The 23,708-nt window shown below is 38.3% G+C and overlaps 1 protein-coding gene across 2 annotated transcripts in view; it reads left to right on the top strand.

The window, feature by feature from the left end:
* Window positions 1–760: 760 nt before the first annotated feature.
* RDX (radixin) overlaps window positions 761–23,708 on the top strand; it is a 101,340-nt gene continuing 78,392 nt past the window's right edge. For both annotated transcript variants that reach the window (XM_070384248.1, XM_070384246.1), the window contains exons 1-2: window positions 761–906; window positions 16,979–17,052. In XM_070384248.1, coding sequence (XP_070240349.1) covers window positions 17,041–17,052 — 12 coding nt within the window. In that variant the 5' untranslated portion in view covers window positions 761–906; window positions 16,979–17,040. The remainder of the gene's footprint in view (window positions 907–16,978; window positions 17,053–23,708) is intronic.

Below are 23,708 nucleotides of genomic sequence, written 5' to 3' on the forward strand. Positions count from 1 at the left end.
CCCACTTGCATCATTTTTCTTTTACTGACTTCTTCCTTGCCTGGATAAAAATTTGCACTCTCGATTGGGGTTTTGGTGGGGCCTAAAAATTGTCCCTGAAAAAGCCAGTTTTCTGGTTGGGTAAACACTGCCAAAATAAAGTTCTTCATTGTATGTATAAATCCCTCTAAGGCAGGCCTTTTTCTCTCTCCCGGTCCAGGATTTTCAAGCTTTCAACAGCCAAGTAACGCACTCCACTCGGTCCTTGATTCCCTGGGAAAGAATGCCTCCTTGGGGGCGATGGAAACGCCCTCTGAATTTTCTGGCACCAGCGGGAGTTTCAAGTTTCCACCGGTCGCGGGGAAGCGGCAGGCCCACTCCCAGCTCTGGGTTTGGGCGGTTCCGCTTCCCTGGGCATCGGGCTTCACTCTAGCCCAGTCCCCCTCACGGAAGGAGTCGCCCACCCCCGCGCTCGGCCCCGTTCCCTAGGGACTCCCGAGCCGCGGCCGGATCCTTGCGCGTCCCCGCCCCGGACGGAGACCCTCCCTTCCTCCGGGCTACGCCCCGGCCGGCGAGTGGCGGCGAGCCCGAGGGGCTGGGCGGGGCTGGGCCGGGGCGGGGCGCGGGCGGCCGGGTGGCGGCCGCCGCAGCGGCGTTGGCGCCCGGGCCGCGGCGCGAGGCCGGCCGGCCGGCAGGGGGAGGCGGGGGGCGCGGGGCAGCCCCGCCTCTCCCCCGAGGAGCCGCCGGGCAGCCATATTGCGGAGCTGTCTGCGGTGGCGGCGGTACCTCTGCTCTCCGGAGTCCCGGCGCTCGCTCCACCGCCGCTTCTCTCTCTCTCTCTCTCCCCCTGCCGCAGCCGCGACGCCCGCCACCGCCGCGCAGCGCCCCGGCCACTCTCGCGGCGGGAAGGAGCCGCCCGCTCCTGAGGTAAGCCGCCGGCGCGCTCCCTTCCCCCACTGCCGCTCCCGGGCTCCGCCGGAGCCGCTGAGGTGGCGGCGAGAAGTCGCGGCGCCCGGTGCTGCCCGGTGGCCTCGCCGCCAGGGCCGCGGCGCCGCCTGTCCTAACGGTCCGGCAGGCCAGGCCGCTCCCGGGGTCGCGGACGCCGCGAGGCTTGGCCGGCGTCTCTACCGCGGCCTGAACACGCCGCCGCGAGCTGCTCCCCGCCGGGCGCGGGTCCGCCCTCAGCGTCGGCCCCGGGCTCGGTCGGGCTCCCGCCGCTCGGGCGTCGCCCCGGGCTCGGCCTGGCTCGTCGCTTCTAGGCAGTCGTGAGAATTCAGATTTAAGCGTAGGAAAAATGACTTTTTTTTTTGCTGTGGTAGGAAAGGAATTTATTACCACTTCTCCCCGGTCTCCGATTTGAAAGTAAAGGTGTTCAATTACTAGAGAGCGTGAGTTCCGCCGTGGCGGCAAAGGGAGGTTGCGTGACGGGGCTCGGGGCGCTAGCGGCCCCCCGCACCCGCGCGGCGGCCCTGGCGGCTCCGGCCCTGGCCCTACCTGCTGCTGCTGCTGCTGAAGTTGCGGGCGCCCCCCGAGCCCCGTAACTTTCTCCGATTTTGGATCTTAGACCCCAGTAGACAAGTTGAGTACATTACAGTCCCCTCTTCCTTTAAAGGGTTGTAAACGTAATTCTCAGGCTAACTTTGAAAGGGGCGGGGGGTGGGGGGAAAGCACTATATTATTTTAGTTTAAATAGAGCGCATCACATCCTATACAGATGTAGCATGGTTCTTTATTCACACCATGTATTGAGCGGTTTTTTCTTTTTTTAAAATACCATTAAGGAGTGGTTATTAACGAGGCTGGAAATGGGTTGAAAGTCAGCTACATCAACGATATATTTTAAAATCTATCTACTTGAGATTTTTGTCGAAATGTTAATGAGTTCTGTGGCAATAGGCAAGCATGATGTAAATACCTAAGATAGTAAGCATTTGTTTGATCAACGAGCGCTCGAAAATAGGCATTGCAATCTATTGTTTACTGAGCATACATTTTTTTTAGAGCACTAAATACTCTTTTATATTTCGGATGGAGCTCTGAATGAACAATTGCCCTGTTCATTTGCTGGATAAATAATGGCTTAATCCGTTTGCCATAACAGCATTATTAGAGTTAAGAAGAGAGACTGATATTCAGGGTTGCATTTAAATTTTTTTTCAGTATTACATTATTTTCACGTGTGCTTTATCTTCCAAAGGCTAATAATTACCTCAAATGTGGTAAAAACGTAAAACATTTCTTTTGAAGTTAGTGGATTATAATTCATCTGTAAAATGAATTGCACTTTGTTTCTTTTGCTTAATTACTTTTGTAAAATGCATAATGGTATTTAATAAACAATGCTTTTTTAGTGAGGGATGAATAGATACGCATTGAAATTCTTTACAGTATATTTAAATGAAACAAAATTTGTGGCATTTAGGAATGTTGAATTCTTGCCCTTGTGGATTATACATCATTTTGTTCACTCCTGTGTTCCCAAGCATGGCAGAGCGTAGGAGAGGCTCAAAACTGAAATTAATTTCAGCATGGGGAAAATATGTTTAGTCTGTCCTTTGTTTTGGACATTTGCATTAACTGGAAATTAAATTGATACCTTTTTTCTGTGGTGGTGAGAAATGACAGACTGCTGTTCTTTCTCTCTTTTGCTAACACTCAGTAGTCTCAGAGAACAAGGGGTATTTCTTGATTTTTTGCTTCTCTATTCCCAGGAGCAGAATTGGATTTTATTATTCATTTTTATCTTTGGCAGGTGGTTGAAATGAAATCTGTATGCATTTTATCTTAATTTCAGATCTGAATCTTCTAATATAATCTATCTAATGTAATTTTCTAGTACAGTGGAGTCTGAAATCTTCAGTTAGGATGGGAGTCAAGTTTTTTCATTTATTTTTAACTTAATTCAACTTAACATATATCATTTCAAAATGACAAATTTTAATCAATATTTCCCAAAGACCAAAGCCTAAAACAATGTGTCCTATTAAGACTGTGAGGATAGTCATGTTGGGGAACATACTTGATAGGGAGTAGTTAATACAGTACTGTAGTATTGGTGTCAGTCTGGGAAGTCAAGAAAGTCACCCTTTCTTGGATGGCTTGTACATCCTGCGGACCAGTCGCTCTTCTCAGGACCCTGCTAACTACCCTTGGCTTACTGGAGTCAGTGGAACCGGATTGGACTGCTGTAGATTCCACTCTTAGAAGGTGATTTTAAACCTCTTGGTGTCAGGAGCCCTTCAGGGAACTTCCCTAACTTCTGCAGCAACTATATGCTCTGTTGAGTGGTTGGTGGCTCCTCTGACCCCAGAGATTTCCTCAATTTCTAGCCTCTTTCAGAGGAATCCTGCTTTACTGTTTATATTAGTTCTTGGTATATTTTTCAATATTCATTTACATTGCACATATTTTAAACCACTTTAAATGACTATAAAATTAATAAATTTTATGACAAAGTTAAAAAAACCCAGAAAGATGTTAAGAGAAAAGTAAAAGTTCTCCCCAACTTCCCAGAACACCCCCTGGTCTTGTCTTTCATAGGTAATTGCTATTAGCCATTCCTCGTATGTAGAAAATGCCAATATTTATGGAAGGGTAAATATATACCATATATATATATATCCCTTATTTGCAATTTTAAAGTCTTTAAAAGTAAGGTTATTTTGTAACAAACAGTGAAAGGATGTTTGTTTATTACTGTGTTTAGTATTCAGTACTTAAAATTGCTTGGATTTTTCATCTTTTAAAGTCGAAATGGAATTTCCTATAAGAAGTGTTTACATACCTGTGTAAATTTTTTTCATGATTGAAGGTGAATTCACTTTTTGTTTTCTTCCTAGGGTATGGTATATAACTGACACTGGAAAATATCCTTTAAAAAAGGGTTTATGATTTTGGATAGTGAAATGTCCCTATGATAGATGGAGATTTTTGCCTGGAAACTCTTTGGAAAGAAAGTATGGTTCATATGATTCATTTCTTTATTTTTTCGTTCTTTTTAATAGTGAATCCAGTCTTGCACTTCTTAGAGGGTTTTTTTCAGGTTAGCATTTGTATAGGTTTTTTTTTTTTTTTTTTTAACATTACTCACTTTTGATGCATTGGGCCTTAGTTGCAGCACATGGTGTCTTTGTGCCGCATTAGGGATCGCTCCTTGCTGAGCACGGGCTTCTTTCTAGTTGAAGTGCATGGGCTCCAGAGCCAGTGGGCTCTGTAGCTGTGACCTGCGGGCCTAGTTGCCCTGTGTCATGTGGGATCCTAGTTCCTTCTCCTTTGGAAGGTGGACTCTTAACTGCTGGACTACCAGGAAGTCCCTGTATAGGTGTGTTTTTTTGAATAACCAATATGTATAGAAGTTCTTGCAAATTCATAGAATTTTAATTTTTTTTCAGCAGAATTCTAAAATACATTTTATAGAGGCTAATTATATATGTTAATAAGGTCATTGGACTTTACTTTTACATCAGATGCTCTAATATGAATAGGATGCTCTAGAAACATTGGTTGCTTCTCTGCATAATTTACATACATTTGAAATAAGAAACTTAGTTCTAGTAAAGTTGATTGATTGGAACATGACGTTCTCTTTACTGTTAACTGGAGAAGAGATCAGCAAGCTAGTTTGTAGACCAAATTCAGCCTACTACCTGTTTTTGTAAATAAAGTTTTATTTCAACACATGATAGCTCATTGATTTGCCTTGTTGTCTATGGTTGCTATTGTGCTACAACAGAGAGTAGTTGCAACAGGTTTTGTGGGCCACAAAACCTAAAAGGTTTACTTAATCTGGCCCTTTGCAGAGAAGTTTGCTGACTCTTGCTTTAAGGTATCATTCATACATTTGGACATTTATAATCATATGCCAGATATTGTTTGCATTTGTTAAGTAAGATAATGAGACCATCACACTTTAATGGGAATATGCTTGTGCCATTTTATATACCATGACATGTATTTAAATGCTGTTTGTGTATATAAACTGTAATTCATATTCGTGTAACAGCATTGTAAGCATAGTTTTTTGTGATTTGAATTTTTTGTTTTTTGTTAAGAAAAAACTTCTTGTGTTTCATAACCAGAGTAATTTTTTGTAATCAGAAATCCTGGTAGATTTCAGAATGATGTGGGCACAAGTGTAATAGAGGGAGCATTAAAAGGGAGAATGGGGACATAGGAGATCTCAGCCCTGGTTAATTGAATCCAGTCATGTCTTGGCTTTTATCATGAGTGTGGGATGGGCTAAACTTTAATTAGCCATCCTTAACAGTCTTGATATTTAAGCTGTTTCTAGATTCTAGACTGAAGGAAACTATAAAATTCTAGTTTGGTTATTAAGCAAAGTTGGCGCTCCAAATCTGTGCATTCTCCCAACCTTGATTGAAAATATTCCTTGGGGTAGGGGAGAGTTCCTGAAAGTTCCAAAAAGTAAAACTTGAAAGCCACATGCTGGCAAGTATTTACATTGTATTTACAATTATTTACATAGCATTTAACATTGTATTTACACTTACTTACATAGTACTTACATTGTATTAAGTATTATAAGTAATGTAGAGATAATTTAAAGTATATGGGAGGATGTGTATAGGTTATATGCAGATATATTTTATATGTATATGTGTGCATGCTAAGTCTCTTCAGTTCATTTGCTCATTTGTGTCCGGCTCTTTGAGACCCCATGGACTGCAGCAAGCCAGGCCTCCCTGTCTATCACCAACTCCCAGAGTTTACTCAAACTCATGTCCATTGAGTTGGTGATGCCATCCAACCATCTCATCCTCTGTTGTCCCCTTCTCCTGCCTTCAATCTTTTCCAGCATCAGGGTCTTTTCCAGTGAGTCAGTTTTTCGCATCAGGTGGCCAAAGTATTGGAGTTAGCTTCAGCATCAGTCCTTCCAATGAACACCCAGAACTGATTTCCTTTAGGATGGACTGGTTGGATCTCCTTGCAGTCCAAGGGACTCTCAAGAGTCTTCTGCAACACCACAGTTCAAAAGCATCAATTCTTCAGTGCGCAGCTTTCTTTATAGTCCAGCCTCACATCCATACATGACTACTGGAAAAACCATAGCTTTGACTAGATGGACCTTTGTTGGTAAAGTAATGTCTCTGCACTTCAATATGCTATCTACATTGGTCATAACTTTTCTTCCAAGGAGCAAGCATCTTTTAATTTCATTTTTATTTATTTTTTTAATTTAAATTTTAATTTAAAGTCTCGTCAGTTGTGTCCAACTCTGTGTGACCCTATGGATTGTAGCCTGCCAGGCTCCTCTGTCCATAGAATTCTCCAGGCAAGAATACTGGAATGGGTTGCCCTTGCCCTCCTCCAGGGGATCTTCCCAACCTAGGGATTGAATCCTAGTCTGTTGTATCTCCTACATTGGAAGGTGGGTTCTTCACCACTAGTGCCACCTGGGAAGCCCATGTATGTATAAAGATGCACATGTATTTTGTATAAGGGGCTTGAACATTTCTAGATTTTGGTGTCTACAGGAGGGTCCTGGAACCAATCCCCTGTGAGTACCAAGAGATGACTATACCTGAAGTGCTTACCATTTATATCTAACTACTAATGACAGCATGACAATGATAGATATTATTAAATGTGTTGAATTAACTGGCCTTTAAATTTGATTGTCAAATTAAATGAGATTATTGAAAGAGTCTTAAGTGTGATGATAAAGGCCTGAATTTGGAAGACCTCGTTAGGGGTTTTTATTTTTTTCCCCAACATTCATGGTTGCTGTTTCTTGTAGCCTGTTGCTTACCAGTTCACTCATCTGAGAGGAAAATAATTGACCTTGATAATGATCAACAGAAAAGTTCCAGTGAATATTATGTACTTAATTTACTAACAAACATCTGAGGCCCTACTGTGAGCAAGACACCATTCCAGTTTCTCAGAAAGGAGATCAAATATCTCAGAAGTTAGAAACTTAGTGATAGGACTGCCATGAAACCTTACTGACTGCATCACAGAGTACTATCTAATTTTAAAGATATTTCAGAAACATTCTGACTTTAGTCTGCTTTGAAAATTAAGTTACTGTAATAGCTGGTGTTTCAAAACATGTGGAGAGAATTCCTCAGGTCAGTTAGAGATGTTTCTTCTTTCCTGTACCTAGGGAACTTACTTGAACCTATCTTTGTTTTCCCATTTTTAAACATTTATTATACGAATTTTTGGTGTTTCCTTAAATGTAAAGTGAAGAAATTGGACTGGATTTAGCTTTCTTACCTTTCAACATTTGCAGTGAATTTTTGCAAATGATACTGTGTTGTTTTTCTGCCCTCCTAGGAAACAGTACAGATACAGTGTTTTTTCTTTTTTAAGTTTAAAAAATTCATTTAGAAAAGAATTTAGATTCAGTGTAAAACTTAGCTTTTTGCTTTATGTTTGTTTTAGGTTCTAGAAATTTGCTTTGCATTTCCAGTAATGTGTATATTGCTCAAAAATGTTGAATATTTTATTTCCTTGAACAGAAATCAGTTCCTACATAAGCAAGTACTTAATACCTTATTTAGAACTGCATGCCTCCCTTACAGGAAATTAGTTTACAAAGGTAATTACGTCAATATTAATGTGCACTTACAGCATGTTTAGAAGTAGTCTTTTTGACCTGAAAACCATAGAAGAAAGAGCTTTAACTTCTTGAAATGCTCTGGTAATTGGGGTGAGCTTCTCTAGAATGATGTCAGACGAACGCAGAATAGGATAGCCAAAAGAGCTCAGGACTTGGACGAAGAGGACTTCTGGCTTTGTTGACTAGCTTTATTACCTTGGGCAAGTGACTTATTTGAATCTTCATTTGCTTAGTTAGAAGAAAAAGGGATTGTGATTCTTAACTTGGTCAGAAGGAGAAGGGCAGTTATTAGGAAGATTAGATGTAGGTAAAGTGGCTGAAGAGTGAGCTTTCTGCAAATAATTCCATTTACTACCCTTGTCCTTGCTTTTGGCCTTGTTTCTTTTTTGGAGCTAAAATTCTTGTCCTCTGCTTCTCTTGGAAAGTCTACATGGCATTATGTAGGTAAAGTACATTATTACTTCTATTAGATTCAGTACTTAACAGAGCTAAAAAATTTAATAAATGGTTCTTCGTATATTTGAGGTTTTAAAGCTGTAGGTCTGTAAACTTGAATAGAGAGAACAGTTACATCTTTACATGTTTTCTTCCATTATGAATGTGGGCAGCAGTAGCAGAGACTGTTTCTAATAGAAATTGTAGATATTTTAATGATGCATTATTGTTGCATATCTCAGAATGGTGTTTAATACCCATCATTACTTAAAGTTTAATTATTAGATACACTGGTAGATATTTATTTAAAGATTAATGAAGCACATGTTACTGTATATATTTTATACGTTTTATATTTTTGATAGTTATAGTTCAATATAATTGGTTTTTTATGTGATACTGTGTTATTTTATGTATTTGAAAGAGTTTTCTAGGAAGGAGTTCATAGACTTAACAGAGGTCCTGTGTTGGGGGAGAAAAGTGATTAAGAACTTTTTTGCTAGATGCCATTATTGCATTAATTTGACTGCCAGAATTACCTTATTAATTCAGTTTGTACTTTGTTATCCTGCTTCTTAATCCCCAGTAAGGTGGCAGAGGAATCCTTTTGTAATTTTATGGTCTTTGGAGAGACCACATTTATATTCAGAGATGAGGTCTCAAAAGACAGAAAGAAAAAGTACAGTTATGCTTGCGGAAAAGAATATCTTAAGAATAAAATGAGGCATCCTCGTATAAATTATTGAAGCATCATTGTAGGCCCAGTATGGGCAGACTTAACACCTGTTTTACCCCTGACAGGTGGGGAGAGTCTGCTGTTGTGGAGGTGTTAAGTGTGAGGCTGTTTTTTCCATTGTACGGAAGAAAAGAGGCTGTTTTCGGGTCATCCTCAGAGTTAAAGGACGAAGAAGGGAAAGTTTTATATGAGTGTTTTGTCTCTGAAATATGGCGCTGTGTTTGAGTACATGTTCATGCATTTTCTGGAAATGAGAGATGTGTATGTTGGCGGTGTCTCTTAATACTGTTTGCCATGACTGCTTCATTGCTTCTGTGGGAGCCAGTGTAGAAAAGAGGTTGGGTGAGACCCCTAAGAAATTTAGAAAGAGCGGGGAGGAAAGAGTAGATTTTTTGTCAATAATTATTTGTTACGAGGGTAAGGGGAGAAGAGTTTGTTTTTATTATGTATCTTTGATATACAGTGGTTAAGTGATTATATGCTATCATTTTTCTAGAGAAGAAAGAAAGGAAGGCAGTGAAATCCAATTTTCAAGATGAACCAGTTAGAGGTACAAACCAAGGACATGTATCTAGGTACCTTGGCTTTTCATGTGACATTTTATTAAATTGTTCATTCTGCTACTAACAGGTGCCATTTTGAAGGAGAAAAAAAAAATGTGCTAATATAATCATAGAAGGACTAGAAATGTACTATTGAGGTTGAATAATATTATGATAAATATTTTTTAATGATCCCTAAATTGGCTAAAATCTTAGGATTTAACTACATTTATACACAGCCTGGTGGGCTGCCATCTATGGGGTCGCACAGAGTCGGACACGACTGAAGCAACTTAGCAGCAGCAGCAGCATACACAGCTTCACACTAAAAAATATAAGGTAGAATTCTTATGTATACCATGATAGGAATAAATTGGTATGTAGTGAAATATATTTTTAAAATTCTTATTTGATTTTTAAAATTAGTAGCTTAATGAAAAATAGGATATAGTTAGTATTAAATGCTCAGTTCCGTATATCCAAAATCCTTTGTAAGGATACCTGCTTTTTTACTTAATTATAATAAGTGGCTATGTATTCCACATTTTTACTTATCCTTATGTAAATGTTGACACAGTTTGTCCATCTTATCATGTAATTTCCACATTACTTTGTGATTTTGATTTTAATCATTGGCTGGTATAATATTGTTGTACTGCTGAGAATATCTTTGTACACTTTGCTTTGTTTTGTTTATTTATTTATTTGGAATATACTCCAAAGTAGATTTCCTGTTCAAAGAAGCTTTGTTGCTTTTGTTATATATTGACAACTTATTTTCCAGAAATATGGAGTCAGTTTATGATGCTACTTGATTTTCAAGAGAGAACGCTGGTCTGAAAATAGTATTTTAGAAACTTCTTTTAGAAGTCAACTATATCCTTATTTGCAGAGACTTTTTGTTAGGCCATTCACTTTCCACAGTTCATATAGATCAGTTAGGCTTGTTGGAGATTTTAAAAGCTTAGTGTGTGTGTAAACCTGGTTTTGTATATGTTGGCCTGTGATATATTTGTTTTATGTCACCAGAGTGTTCATACTAAACCTAAAACTTCAATAGAGTTATTTTGCTTAAAAAGTCCTTTTCTAAAGAGTGTATCTTGCAGTAACTCTAATTTGACAAACTTGGATAAATTATTTCTTTAGGGAAAAGGAAACTTAATTATTTACCTTTACCTTTTTTATTTACCTTTATTTAATTCCAGTAATTGATTAATACTTAACTTTAAGAAGTTTTGCAAAATCTTATGTATGTGATGTTTATTTACCTGCCTAGCTGATCCTATGTTTGATGAATACTCTTACTGTAATTTGAATGCTTTAACTTAGTTTATATTCTGGCATGCAAGTAATGCTCACTTTTTCCCTTTGTTCTTGTTTACCAGTGAGACCTGGCACAGGAAGGGCTCCGCAGCCATATGGTTTAGCAAATAACAATGATCAGGACGTGAGCAAGCTCTCTTGAGTATCTGCTAACTTCTCTAGGGTGTGGCCATGGGGTCTGATATGGTATTAAAGTGCTAAATCAAGAGGGTAAAAATTGATCGGTTGTTGTTCAGTTTCTAAGTACTGTCTGGCTCTTTGCGACCCCATGAATTGTACTATCTCCCAGAGTTTGTGCAAACTCACATGCATTGAGTTGGTGATGCCATCTGACCATCTGATCCTCTGTCGTCACCTTGTCCTCCTGCCCTCAAATCTTTCCTAGCATCAGGGTCTTCCAATGAGTGGGCTCTTTGCATCATTTGGCTAGAGTTTAGGAGTGCTTCAGCATCTGTCCCTTCCAATGTATATTCAGGACTGATTTCCTTTAGAATTGACTGGTTTGATCTCCTTGCAGTCCAAGAGATTCTCAGGAGTCTGTTCTAGCACTATAATGAAAGCATTAATTCTTTGGCACTCAGCCTTTTTTATGGTCCAGCTCTCACATCTGTACATGACTACTGGAAAAACCATAGCTTTGACTGTATGGATTTTTGTCAGCAAAGTGATGTCTCTGCTTTTTAGTATGCTGTCTAGGTTTTTCATGAAGCTTCCCTTGTGGCTCAGCTGATAAAGAATCTGCCTGCACTGTGGGAGATCTGGGTTCGATCCCTGGGTTGGGAAGATCCCCTGGAGAAGGGAATGGCTACCCACTCCAGTATTCTGGCCTGGAGGATTCCATGGACTGTATAGTCCGTGGGGTTGCAGAGAGTCAGACACAACTGACTTTCACTAGGTTTGTCACAGCTTTTCTCCCAGGGAGCAAACGTCTTTTAATTTCATGGCTGCAGTCACCATCCACAATGATTTTGGAGCCCAGGAAAATAAAATCTGTCACTATTTCCATGTTTTCCTATCCTATATGCCATGAAGTGATGGGACCAGATGCCCGTGTTTTTTGAATGTTGAATTTTAAGCCGGCTTTTTCACTCTGCTCTTTTACCCTCTTCACTTACTGCCATTAGAGTGGTATCTGCATATCTGAAGTTGTTGATACATTTTCCAGCAGTCTTGATTCCAGCTTATGAGTCATCCAGCCCAGTACGTTGCATGATGTACTCTGCATAGAAGTTAAATAAATAGGGTGACAGTATACAGCCTTGACTTACTCCTTTCCCAATTTTGAACCAGCCCATTGTTCCATTTCTGGTTCTAACTGTTGCTACGTGTCCTGAATACAAGTTTCTCAGGAGGCAGGGAAGGTGGTCTGGTATTCCCATCTCTTTAAGAATTTTCCACAGTGTGATCACACAGTGTGACTGTGTGATCCACACAGTCAGAGGCTTTAGTGTAGTTAATGAAGCAGAAGTAGATGTTTTTCTGGAATTCCCTTGCTTTTTCTATGATTCAACAGATATCGGCAATTTGATCTCTGGTTTCTCTGCCTTTTCTCTGGTTCCTCTGCCTTTTCTAAATCCAGCTTATACATCTGAAAGTTCTTGGTTTGTGGACTGTTGAAGCATATCTTAATGGATTTTAAGCATTACCTTGCTAGCATGTGAAATGAGCGCAGTTTTATGGGAGTTTGAAATTCTTTGGGATTGTAATGAAAACTGACCTTTTCCAGTCCTGTGGTCACTGCTGAGTTTTCCAAATTGGCTGGCATGTTGAGTGCAGCACTTTAACAGCATCATGTTTTAGGATTTGAAATAGCTCACCTGGAATTGCATTACCTCCACTAGCTTTGTTATTCATGATGCTTCCTAAGGCCCACTTCACGCTCCAAGATATCTGGCTCTAGGTAAGTGACCATGCCATTGTGTTATCTGGGTCATTAAGATCTTTTTTTGTATAGTTCTTCTTCTGCCACCTCTTCTTAATCTCTTCTGCTTCTGTTAGGTCCTTGCCGTTTCTGTCCTTTATTTTCTTGAGAAGATTGATTTAGGGCAATTAAAACTTCTGGTACTGTATTCTGGTAGGAGCAAACCTGAAATACCTCTGTAAGGTTACATAGACAACTCAGGGCTTACAGAAATCCCACACTGGGGAGTGGTTAGGGACATGAGCTTTCTGACTAAAATTATAAACCCCATAAAGAAACAAATCATAATGAATTGGAAACAAAGTTTTATAGGGATATAAAATAAACATTGTAGGGATAAAAGGATTCAATGCAAATTATAAAATAGTATAGCATTAAAATTTTTTTAAGAGACTAAAAGTGAATTTTTAGAAGTTGATATAATCACTTAAAATTTAATGTAGTGGACAGGTAAAACATTAAGAACACCTGCAGAGAATTAGTGACTGGAGGAGTGTTACACAGACAGGTAAAGAAATGAAAAATAAGAATTTGTAGCCATGGATTAGAAAACAAGACAGTCAGTATGTATCTAAGTAAAGAATTGCTGACTGGGAGAGACAGTGGCTAATAATTTTCCAGAATTTGAGAAAAGCACGAGTCTTCAGAAAAAGAAAGCTTACCAAATCCTCAGCAAGAGAAATAGAAGCAAATCTAAAGAATGTGCTCACACACACAATCTTAAAGGAAAGCAGAGAGAAAAAGCATACCTGGAATAGATTAAATTGACAGCAGACTTTTCATCAGTAACAGATGCCACGAGAAAACTAGTATTTTCCAAATACTGAGAGAATAATAGTTGATTTAGAATTTTATATGCTATTGAATTATTACTGAATGAAAAAAGGAAGTATTTATTACAAAGATAGAATAATTCTAAACCTTTACTCACCTAATAACAGCGTTGATTGCTTGCTAGGTTGCACAGTCGTGTTTGACTCTTTGCAACCCCATGGATTGTAGCCCGCCAGTCTCTCTGTCCATGGGATTCTCCTGGCAAGAATACTGGAGTGGGTTGCCATGCCCTTCTCCAGGGGATCTTTACAACCCAGGGATCAAACCCAGGTCTCCTGCATTGCAGACAGTTTCATTATGTTCTGAGCCACCAGGGCTGCTGCTGCTAAGTCGCTTCAGTCGTGTCCGACTCTGTGCGACCCCATAGACAGCAGCCCACCAGGCTCCCCCGTCCCTGGGATTCTCCAGGCAAGAACACTGGAGTGGGTTGCCATTTCCTTCTCCAATGCATGAGAGTGAAAAGTGAAAATGAAGTCGCCTAAAACCATATAAAAAATGAAATTAAAAAACTGGCAATTCATAAGAAGAAATTAACATCCACAGTCAGTTGAAAAAAGGTAATACATTTTTTTCTCATTTTAATCAGCTAAACTGAAGGGACTTCCTAAGTGGTGCTAGTGGTAAAGAACCCGCCTGCCAATGCAGGAGACTTAAGAGACACAGGTTTGATTTCTGAGTCGGGAAGATCCCCTGCAGAAGGAAATAGCAACCCGCTCCAGTATTCTTGCCTGGAGAATCCTATGGACAGTTGGCGGGCTACAGTCCATAGGGTCGCAAACAGTCGGACACGACTAGAGTGACTTAGCATACAAACTAAACTGAAAGTAGAGAGACTGGAAACACAACATTAAATACTTGATCCGGCTGGATCTAACTTATCAAATGCAAACATACTTTATTTTCATTTATATCTGGAACAGTCAAAAAAGAAACGAAACTGACCAAGCACTGGATATAATGGAAATGAATTCTTTGACTGTAGTATATAATAAATGTAGAAATAAACGTAGACTCTGCCGCCAGGTCTCTAACCATTTTGTTTGAAAATTTAAAACTTAGTAGTGAGTAGAAATTATAATTGGACACTGAAGCACCTAGAGTTAAACAGTAATGACAGTGGTACAGAAAAACAGAAGAGTTTTAAATATAAGATATTTTTCCCCCTAGTTATCCACCCCGAAAGGAGATTTAGATTTGTTTTCGTAGGAACTCATTGCAAGATGTTTTGTCTTAAGCATGGATGTACTGTTTAAGAAACTGACCTGAAATGCCTTTAGTACATATCAGTTTGGAAGGCTCATGGAGCTCATCTGATAAGTGATTTAAGTGTAAAAACGAGGCTGAGAAGTTTAGAGGAGAACTGGTTTTTAAAAAGTCATTTAAAAATAACACACCTAGAATATAAAGTCCTACTAAGGTTTTATATAAGTGAATAGTTGTGGCTTAAGATAAAAATTTTAGTGATAGAATCAAAAAGTACTTTATGTAATCTGGAAAACACTGTAACTTCAAAAATTTGATAAAGATGCTCATGTTTTATGTTTGAGGAATTTAGATTATTTTACATAATCAGATAATTATTTTAAAATAGTCTCAGTGGCAAAATAGGGAGATCACTTTAAATTTGGAATATCCTTATAGTGGGATGTATTTAGTTTGTGACCTTAATGCAGAAAGAAATTTCTGCATTTCTCTTATATTAGAAAAAAGATTGGAAATTACTTAGGTAGACTTTCAGTTTCAGGGATTAGAAAATTAGCCACAGACTCAAAGCCAACTACTGAGAAGAAAAGTGATGAGAAGTAGGACAGAAATTTAAATAAAGCAGAGAAATAAGCAAATTGATAAAACTGAAAGCTTGTTTTTAGACCAATAAATGAAGCAAACTCCTGGCAAGGTTAACTGATCAAAAAGGAAGACAAAATGGACAGTATTAGGAATGGAAAGGGGATCATCACTGTAGATGTAGTAGAGATATTAAAAAAACACAGGAAAGATATTATGAATATAGAAATATGTCACTAAGACTTGCAGAAAAAACAGATTTGACTATGGGGTGTAGAGGTTTAAGCTGTTTTATAGACATGCTGAATTTGAGGTGTCATTTAGATGCTGAGCAAGCCAAGTTAGCTAAACAAGACTAGAGATACAAATTTGGGAGTTACTAACTTATAAATGGGTGTCCCTGGTGGCTCAGATGGTAAAGAATCTGCCTGCATTGCAGGAGATGGTGTAAAAGATTGGTTGAGCGGCTGTTTCAAGACCTGAGATGATCTGATAGTAGGGATTAAAAGGAGGATTTAGAAGTGGAAGCTAGGACTGAAGTACAGTAAAGTTCATGAAAGTAGGTGATCGTAGAGATGGAGTATCTGTCATTTTCTAGTTAAGAGTTAAGCAACAAGAGAGAGATGAGATAGTTCATGCTTCTCACTGAATTTCATACCCAATTGTATTAGGTGAGAAATTTCTCATGATGAAGTTCCCTCTGTAGGGAGGTTTATTAGCATGTGATCAGCTAAAATTTAGAGAAATGACCTTATTTTGATCCTTTGTTTTTATTTTAATTTGAAGAATTTTCGTTTTTATTAAAGTAGTATCTTAAAAGGGAGTTGATGCTTCTGACGTAGACTTCAGATGGGGGCGGGGAGGGCAAATATATTTTTTAAATTCAAAATTAATTGTATGTTTATCAGTAGTTCATAGTATGATGAATAAAAGTTCTTTACAGATATTACTTGTATATTGTGATTTTCAGGTAATTATATATTACTTAAAATAGGTTTTCAAATTGGAATGATAATCAGTTTTTTTCTGGACAGTTAAATGGTTAAGAATGTTAGATCTTTTGGTAGTTTTATAGGAGGAAAACCCAATTTTGTTAGATGTTTGTAAAAAAATTTACCCTAAAATAGCATGTTTTCCCTGGATTAAGATTTAGATCTGTTACCTTAGTGGGTGAAGGTATAATTTAACGTTGGTCTTAAGGACAGTTCTGTATTTTAGTGAGGGCCATTCGCTTGCTGGTGAGTAGCATGCCGGTTGCTAGTGTGGAGACTAAGGCTGTTTATATCCACCTTAGGTGAAAAAGTTACTCTTAACATATTTGTCTCTACTTGGACTTTTAAACTTTCAAGGAGGAAAAATAATTTTCTTTAAAAATTTATCTTTGTGTAGTTTACATTAATCAGTATTTCCTTTTTTTGTCTTTGACAGTGTAGAAGAAAGGTTGAAAAGTGTTCTGGAGTTGATTTCTTTAGACTCTGAATCAGTTGTCTGCTGTCCCTCTTTACCAGTCTGGGCACAGGGGAGAACTTGACTTGGAAAGAGAGAATTTGGGCTCTTAGTAATCTTTCCTTTTACTATGTGTTATCTGTAATTAAAAAAACTTTTCGTTGATAATCAAGATGCTTTTATATTTTTATATAGTATGTTATTTGAGATGTGTGGTATTTTAAATCACCAATTAAGTATTTTTAAAGCATGAGAAATAATAGAAGACATTGAAAATCAGAATAAAATGAGAACTTAATTGTTAACATTTTAAAATGTGAGTTTAAAATTGTATTTAATCTGTACATTATTATATAAAAAATTGATCGATTATGCTTTCTTTTCTTTAACAGACGTACAAGAAAATTCATAAAAGTGAAGAATTTTCGAAGAGGGCGACAAAAAGAGAAGAAAAATGCCGAAACCAGTAGGTGTATTTTATTACTTTGACACTGCTTACTTAATGGCGTTAAGTTTCTTTTGGAACAAGGCAAAGTATTATGGTAGAGTTTTGGTGGGGGAAAAGGCACTGACATTACTGTTGTTTGTTTTAAATTTATGTGGCTGAAGTAATGTGTTATATGGGCCAGTGATAGAGGTTTAAGTATCATGTATGTATTAAGATTACCATAGGTTGTGGGGTCAGACTTAGTTCTTATCCTTACCCTGCCACTTAATCTGACTGACCTTTGTTAGATTCAGTCCTTCCTGGTCTTAATTTCTTCACATGTAAAATGGAGATGTAATTAGTTACATGAGAGTCCGGTGAGGATTAGAAGATCCTGGTACATACACATTCAGTGCTCAGTAAAAAGTTACTTATTGTTAAAACAGGAGAACATGATGAGAGGTCAGAAGGGTTCGTGCAGAATTAATTTTCTTGTAATTCTAGCTTTGATACTAGTGATAACAGTGCTGATGTTATATATAGTTGTGAAAATGAAAAGTGTTAGTCACTCAGTTGTGTCTGACTCTTTACAACTCCAAGGACTGTAACCTGCCAAACTCTTCTGTCCATGGGATTCTCCAGGCAAGAATACTAGAGTGGGTAGTTATTTCCTTCTCCAGAGGATCTTCTAGACCCAGGGGTTAAACCCAGGTCTCTTGCATCGCAGGCAGATTCTTCACTGCCTGAGTCAGGGAAGCCCAAAGTCTTAGGTTTTTTATTTAAAGGCGTACATACAATAATTTTATTGTTTTATTATTATATAATTTGTGGCTGAGGTTTATTTTTTTATCCTAGGATCAGTGTTCCTTTTTTCATCTAACAAGATTTTTTTTTCTTTTTTTTAATGAACTTTTTGGCCAGTTATTTTTTTGAAGAAAATCATTGTTTTTTGGTTTTTTGAATTTTCTGGCATGAATGTCACTTCTGAATTACTTTTCAAGATTGAGCAGGTAAAAAGTGCATTGTTGGAAGGAGAGAAGAATAAAAAGATAAAAGGCATAATCAATAGAAAGCAAGGATTATGTTTTTCTCTATTTGCAGATGACATGATTATGTAAATAACCTGGAATTTACAAAACAGCTATTAGAACTAATAACAGAATTTAGCAAGATTGTTGGACATAAGGTTTTATTTTTTTAAAAATCAGTTTTATATACAAGCAGCAAAATTCAAAAAATGAAGTAAAAATTCCATTTGTAACAGCATCAAAAACATAAAATATTTAGGAATAAGTTTTTAGAAAGTGTTTAAAATCTCTACACTGAAAACCTTTAAGAAATTAAAAAGACCAAAGGATATAGGAAAATATACATTGGTCATAGATATGTCTAGAGAATACTATTAAAACAGTTCTCTCCAAATGTATTGGTAGGTTGAATGTAATTCCAATCATTTGAATCCCAGCAGTTGCATCCCTTTGGATAAAATTGGCTAGCTGATAATGTTTATGGAACTACCAAAACTTATGTGGAATATTTAAAGCAATTTAGAAGAAAAACAAGGGTAGAACAGTTAACACTCCTGGATTTCAACATTTATTTTCAAGAGACAAAAGTAAGACAGTGTGGTATTGAAAAATTAGATAATAGGATCAGTGGAACAAAAGTATACCTACACATACATTCTTACTAAATATTTTTAACAAGATGTCACACGATTCACTGGGGAAATTAAATTCTTTTCAAGAAATGATGTTGTAGCAAAGAGTTATCCATACAGAAGATTGTGAATGTTAACCCTTACATCACAATTTACATTCATCTAACTCTAAATGGATCATAAACATAAAAGCCCCAAACTATAAAAGAAAATAGAACATTTCTGCAGTTGTGAGGTAAGCAAAGATTCTTTGATAATACACAAAAAGTTCATAGCATTTAAAAAAAAATTCATCAAAATTAAAAACTTCTGCTATTTGAAAAACACAGTAAGAAAATGAAAAGGCAAGGCAGAATGGGACAAAATAATTGTAGTATATTCTTTTAGAACTCTAATAAAGACAACCCAGTTTTTAAAAAGTGGGCCAAAACTTTGAGTAGATACTACACAAAAGAAACTTCACAAAAGAAGGTATATTAATAGCCAATAAACACTTGAAAAGATCCTCAGGGAAAAATAAAGCTAGTGAGATACCACTTTATACTTACTAGAGGGGCTAAAATTAGACTGAAAAGACCATGTCTGTAAGGATGTGCATCAACTGGAACTCTGTTTCTGGTAGGAATGTGAAATTTACAGCTACTTTGGAAAACTGTTTGAATAAGTACAGGAGGCAGGGATCAAGACCATCCACAAGGAAAAGAAATGCAAAAAGGCAAAATGGTTGTCTGAGGAGGCCTTAACAAATAGCTCTGAATAGAAGAGAAGTGAAAGGCAAAGGGGAAATAGAAAGATATACCCATTTGAATGCACAGTTCCAAAGAATAGCAAGAAGAGATTAGAAAGCCTTCCTCAGTGATCAATGCAAAGAAATAGAGGAAAACAATAGAATGGGAAAGACTAGAGAGCTCTTCAAGAAAATTAGAGATACCAAGGGAACATTTCATGCAAAAATGGACTCAATAAAGGACAGAAATGGTATGGACCTAACAGAAGCAGAAGATATTAAGAAGAGGTGGCAAGAATATAGAGAAGAACTATACAAAAAAGATCTTCATGACCTAGCTAATCACAATGGTGTAATCACTCACCTAGAGCCAGACATCCTGGAATGTGAAGTCAAGTGGGCCTTAGGAAGCATCACTATAAATAAAGCTAGTGGAGGTGATGGAATTCCAGTTGAGCTATTTCAAATCCTAAAAGATGATGCTGTTGAAGTGCTGCACTCAATATGCCAGCAAATTTGGAAAACTCAGCAGTGGCTACAGGACTAGAAGAGGTTAGTTTTCATTCCAACCCCACAGAAAGGCAATGCCAAAGAATGCTCAAACTACTGCACAATTGTACTCATCTCTCACGCTAACAAAGTAATGCTCAAAATTCTCCAAGCCAGGCTTCAGCAGTACGTGAACTGTGAACTTCCAGATGTTCAAGCTGGATTTAGAAAAGGCAGAGGAACCAAAGATCAAATTGCCAACATTGGATCACAGAAAAAGCAAGAGAGTTCCAGAAAAATATCTACTTCTGCTTTATTGTGGAGAAGGCAATGGCACCCCACTCTGGTACTCTTGCCTGGGAAATCCTATGGACGGAGAAGCCTGGTAGGCTGTAGTCCATGGGGTCAAGAAGAGTTGGACACGACTGAGCAACTTCACTTTCACTTTTCACTTTCATGTACTGGAGAAGGAAATGGCAAACCACTCCAGTATTCTTGCCTGGAGAATCCCAGGTACAGAGGAGCCTGGTGGGCTGCCATCTTTGGGGTCGCACAGAGTCGGACATGACTGATGTGACTTAGCAGCAGCAGCTGCTTTATTGGCTATGCTAAAGCCTTTGACTGGGTGGACCACAACAAACTGGAAAATTCTGAAAGAAATGGGAATACCAGACCACCTGACCTGCTTGTTGAGAAATCTGTATGCAGGTCAGGAAGCAACAGTTAGAACTGGACATGGAACAACAGACTGGTTCCAAATAGGGAAAGGAGTATGTCAAGTCTGTATATTGTCACCCTGCTTATTTAACTTAGATGCAGAGTACATCATGAGAAACACTGGGCTGGATGATACCACCTTTATGGTAGAAAGTGAAGAAGAACTAATGAGCCTCTTGATGAAAGTGAAAGGAGAGTGAAAAAGTTGGCTTAAAACTCAACATTCAAAAAACTAAGATAATGGCATCTGGTCCCATCTCTTCATCCCAAATAGATGGGGGAAAATTGGAAATATTGACAGATTTTATTTTCTTAGGCTCCAAAATCACTGCAAATGGTGACTGCAGCCATGAAATTAAAAGATGCTTGCTCCTTGGAAGGAGTGAAAGTGAAAGTCGCTCAGTCATGTCCGACTCTTTGCGACCCCATGGACTTAGGCCATGGAATTCTCCAGGCCAGAATACTGGAATGGGCAGCTATGACAAATCTAGATAGTATGTTAAAAATCAAGGATATCACGTTGCTGACAAGGGTCTGTCTAGTCAAAAGCTGTGCTTTTTCCGGTAGTTATGTACAGATGTGAGAGTGGCACCATAAAGATGGCCGAGTACTGAAGAATTGATGCTTTTGAATTGTGGTGTTGGAGAAGACTCTCTTGAGAGTCCCTTTGACAGCAAGGAGGTCAAACCAGTCAATCCTAAAGGAAATCAACCCTGAGTATTCACTGGAAGACCTGACGCTAAAGCTCCAGTACTTCAGCCACCTGATGCAAGGAGCTGACTTCGTTGGAAAAGACCCTGATGCTGGGAGAGATTCAGGGCAGGAGAAGGGGACGACAAAGGGATGAGATGGATGGATGGCATTACCAGCTTAATTGTGGTGAGCAAACTCCAGGAGATAGTGAAGGACAGGGAATCCTGGCGTGCTGCAATCCATGGTGTTTCACAAGTTAGCGACTGAACAACAACGGAATTACTCTTAGAATCAAATGAAACAGCTCTGACGTTAGCCTTCTGGGCCTTTTTTAAACAAACATGTAAGTAGACTTTTCTGAAAAGCCTACTTGATGTTTTTTATGTTAACATCTGATAGGTTTTTTCTTGTTATATTTAAGTTAATATCTTAACATTTTCTCAGTTTTTCTAATGTGAATATGGGTAGAGAACTCACATATAAAAGCTTTTTGGGAAGAGCATAAGGAGATCCTGAGACTTTGAAATGGGAGAAATTCTAACCTAGGGCATTATTATTGTCTTTTTAGTTAAAGGTAATTTACTGTTCAGAGAAGCTTGGTGGGCTACAGTCCATGGGGTGTAGGGGTGCAGAGTTGGTGAGATTAATTCAGATCCACCCACAATAATTTTACTATCTTAAGATCAACTGATTAGTAACCTTAAGTACATCTTCAAGATCTCTTTTATCATGTAATATTAATGTAATCATGGGAGTAAGTTGTAGGGGTTGGGGGAAGTCATGAGGGCTGTCTTACAATTCTGCATATACACATAAGAAAATGTTCCAACTTCATTAGAAATCAAGAATCTGTGTATTAATAACATACTGAGATATCAGTTTATACCTACTAGATTGTTAAACATTAGCAAATCTGATGTCTACTAGTGAACATACAAAGCAGCAGCAATTCTTATTCACTGTTGGTGGGAGTGTAAATTGATGCTGTAATGTTAGAAGAAAATTCAGCATTACATTGTGAAGTTGAAGGTATGTACTTGGTCACCCAGGGATTCTCCTGAGTTATACTTCTAGAGGAACTCAGACACTTGTAGTAGGAGACATGTACAAGAATGCTCACAGCAGTTTTGTTCTTAAAAACCAAAAAATTGGAAACAATTTAATGTCAATTGATAGGAAAATGATAAATGAATTACTCTCCAGTCACATAAAGATGAGTGAATTGCAACTACTAACAAAAACACCAATGAATCTTAGAAATATAACTGAAAAGGCAAATTATAGTTTAGCAAAATTTTTGTTTAAACCTTTTATTGAATTAGAATATACAAAAAAAATAGAATATGCATATGCAAAAGAATATATATGCTGGATGCATTTTCATAAAGTAAATACATATTGTAATCGTTGTCCACATCAAGGAAGACTTTATTAGCAAGTACTATACAATTTTAGAAAGATCCCCTGGAGAAGGAACAGACAACCTGCTCAAGTATTCTTACCTGGAAAATTCCATGGACAGAGGAGGCAGGCAGACCACATACAAGTCCATGGGGTCACAAGAGTCAGACATGACTTAGCAACTGAACAACAACAAAACAGCTAAAAATCAAAAACTAAATAATATTTTACCATAGATACCTACATTTGTGATAGAACTATTGTTTTTTAAAAAAAACTAAGAGGATCACAAACAGAAAATTTAGGTTAGTGCTTACTTCTGGGGATTGGAACCCACTCCAGTGTTCTTGCCTGGAGAATCCCATGGACAGAGAAGCCTGGTAGGCTGCAGTCCATGGGGTCGCACAGAGTCGGACATGAATGAAGCAACTTGGCAGCAACAGCAGTGGGGATTGGGGTTCCAGAAATTCACAAAGAAGAAATATACTGGTGACACTGCTTTGTCATTTCTAGTTTTAAAGTTGAATGGTAGATTTATGGGTAAAGGAAAACACTTTGGTAATTCAAAATGTTCTGATACCCAATGGGTGGGTTTTCCATACCAGTCAGTTCCCAAGTTCTGTGTGGATACCAGGTGTGTGTCCTGCAGTTTAATTTATTCTGACACAGCTATCCAGAGTTAACGCAAACCCCAGAGATTAAGGGCCCAGACCACTAGACTGCTGAAGCTAATCACAGGTAATGCGTGTGACTGTCTCTCCTGACTAACTTGCCTAAGGTTTGGAGATACCCACAATCCCTTCTTCAGGTTCTGTAATATGCTATAACAGCTCACAGAACTCAGGGAAGCACTTCACTGCTGTTAATGACTGGTTAATGTAAAGGGAACTATAAAGAACATGAATGTAGAGGATGAGGTCCAGAAGGGTCCTGAGTGAAGTAGCTTCTTTCTGTCTTTGTGGAGTTTGCGATGCACCACCCTGTCAGCAAGTGGGTGCATTCTGAACC

The sequence above is a fragment of the Bos mutus genome, chromosome 15, assembly GCF_027580195.1.
Source record: "Bos mutus isolate GX-2022 chromosome 15, NWIPB_WYAK_1.1, whole genome shotgun sequence".
Taxonomy (NCBI): Eukaryota; Metazoa; Chordata; class Mammalia; order Artiodactyla; family Bovidae; genus Bos; species Bos mutus.